This window comes from Caenorhabditis briggsae (assembly GCF_000004555.2).
Source record: "Caenorhabditis briggsae complete genome, chrIII, whole genome shotgun sequence".
Taxonomy (NCBI): Eukaryota; Metazoa; Nematoda; class Chromadorea; order Rhabditida; family Rhabditidae; genus Caenorhabditis; species Caenorhabditis briggsae.
The window spans coordinates 10,761,265-10,763,450 of NC_013490.2; the positions used below are offsets into that span (position 1 = coordinate 10,761,265).

The window sequence follows — 2,186 nt, forward strand, 5'->3', positions numbered from 1 at the left end:
AAACAAATAGGGGTTCCGCGCACATTTCCCCGAAAAGTGCCACTTGACGTCTAAGAAACCATTATTATCATGACATTAACCTATAAAAATAGGCGTATCACGAGGCCCTTTCGTCTCGCGCGTTTCGGTGATGACGGTGAAAACCTCTGACACATGCAGCTCCCGGAGACGGTCACAGCTTGTCTGTAAGCGGATGCCGGGAGCAGACAAGCCCGTCAGGGCGCGTCAGCGGGTGTTGGCGGGTGTCGGGGCTGGCTTAACTATGCGGCATCAGACCGGCCCGGCCCGGAGACCCGGTCGGCCCGGTCCGGTCGGCCCGGTCGGCCCGGAAGTTTACCGCGAACTTCAAAATCTTGAGCGAAAAGTTGAATCATTGTTTCGAAAAAAGGTATTCAGTGTTTTTTTTCTTCGAGTTATTTTTCAATACATTCTAAAAATCAATAAATTCATTTTCAAAAACAAAAACAGCATGATATCATAACAATTTTCAAATATAACAAAAAGAAAACATAACAAGTAAAGTAAAGTTGAAAATTCAATTAGTTTTCAAATCATCAACCCAATCGGGATTTTTCGAAGCGATTTGACTACCGAAAACGATCTTTTCAACGGTTTCAGTGCGTAAACGTGCTCGACGTTTGTCCAAAAGAAATGCAGCTGTCGAGAAGGTTGTCTCACAAACCGACTCACTAGGCACGATTGACAGCACTTTTGTTGCAACTGTATATAAGGCCGGATAATCGAGACGTTTACGGCTCCAATATTCTTCGATCTTCTCGCTACTTTTCACGTTGAAACTTTCGTCGGATATCTGCAAGCGAATTAGTTTTAATTAGATGGGAGCGAAAAATCACCTTTTCAGTTCGCTATGAGTCGTTGCTTTCTCAGTGTTATCGCTCATTTCCAAAATATACTCAGGAACTTCTGTCGTGTCAACATTGAGGTCGATCAGATCCTTTGGCAACATTTCACTGATGTAGCTTACAGCTCTTTTTCTTTCTTCTTTCGTAAAGTTCTTCATATGCTTTGTACGGGGAGATAGCAATGTTGCTCCATAATGATGGGTCCCAAACTGTGAATAATAATGTTGGAGAGGTTTGAGACCAGATGTGGCCATGGCTTCAATCAGATCCAAATCCACAATATCCTTGTCCACGATCTTTGTAAAGTCCCGATCCTTGTATGCCGACCATTTATTCAATATGACTTTATAGGCATGAAGAACACGGTGTATTGTGACTTCGTCTTGTCTCTGAAAGATGAGTAATACTATTGTGTATGTTGTAGTTATGGGGATTTCTTACTTGAAAATCGATTGAGTAGGTCAGAAGTGGTTTCAAGATGTGGAGAACTGCATTGACGTATTCAGGATGATCGTTAAGCCAATACATTGATGTTCTGCCTTTCAGAGACAATTTCGACACTAAATCAAGAATTTCTTTGCTCAGTTCTGTAACATCCACAAGACATTTGAGTCCATTCAGCCAGCGAGTATCGTTTGGCAGTGTGGGTAGACGTGACATCTCCGAACACGCTTGGAAGTTGTTTCTAATGGCCGAAGAGACGTTTTGGGCATTGTCGAGACATTCTCTTGCGATCGGAAGCAGTTTCATAATTTCCGTTTCATAAAACCTATTAAAGTTTCATAAAACCTATTAAAGTCTCACAATATCTTGCAAATCACACGAAGTGTCTATTTTCAAAATACTCGTTCATTACAAAAAAAAACAATGTTTATTCTTGAAACCACCGTTAAATCATGAAAACCCAAATATTTTTTTAATTGACATTCTCTTCTGCCTGCTTATTTCTGATGATGTCCTCGATGGCTGAAACTACGTCTATGAATCTACGTGTTTACGGAATTTTTGTCATATTTTCTCCCGCTACGGCGGTTTTATAGATAGAGCTGTTCTGTTATCTATTGATATACAAATACTCACCATCCTTATGTGTTCTTTTGAAGATTCTACGCTTCTTCTCCTCATATTTCCGTCGTCTTTGTGCAGAATTCTTCTGCTCCTCACCATTTGTCACTACTGCCTTCTCAATACGTTAGTTTGTCGTGTAGTTTCCGGTTTTTGCCTTCGGTTTCTCTCTCTCTCTCTCTCTCTCTCTCTCTCTCTCTCTCTCTCTCTCTCTCTCTCTCTCTCTCTCTCTCTCTCTCTCTCTCTCTCTCTCTCTCT

General features: G+C 41.4%; 1 protein-coding gene across 1 annotated transcript; it reads right to left on the bottom strand.

Annotated features, from left to right (window-relative positions):
- Positions 1 to 850: 850 nt before the first annotated feature.
- CBG24037 lies at positions 851 to 1,613 on the bottom strand (the record flags this gene model as incomplete). Its single annotated transcript, XM_002648012.2, has 2 exons — positions 851 to 1,252; positions 1,305 to 1,613. The coding sequence occupies 2 exons, from the start codon at positions 1,611 to 1,613 to the stop codon at positions 851 to 853; spliced, it is 711 nt and encodes a 236-aa protein (XP_002648058.2).
- Positions 1,614 to 2,186: the final 573 nt, after the last annotated feature.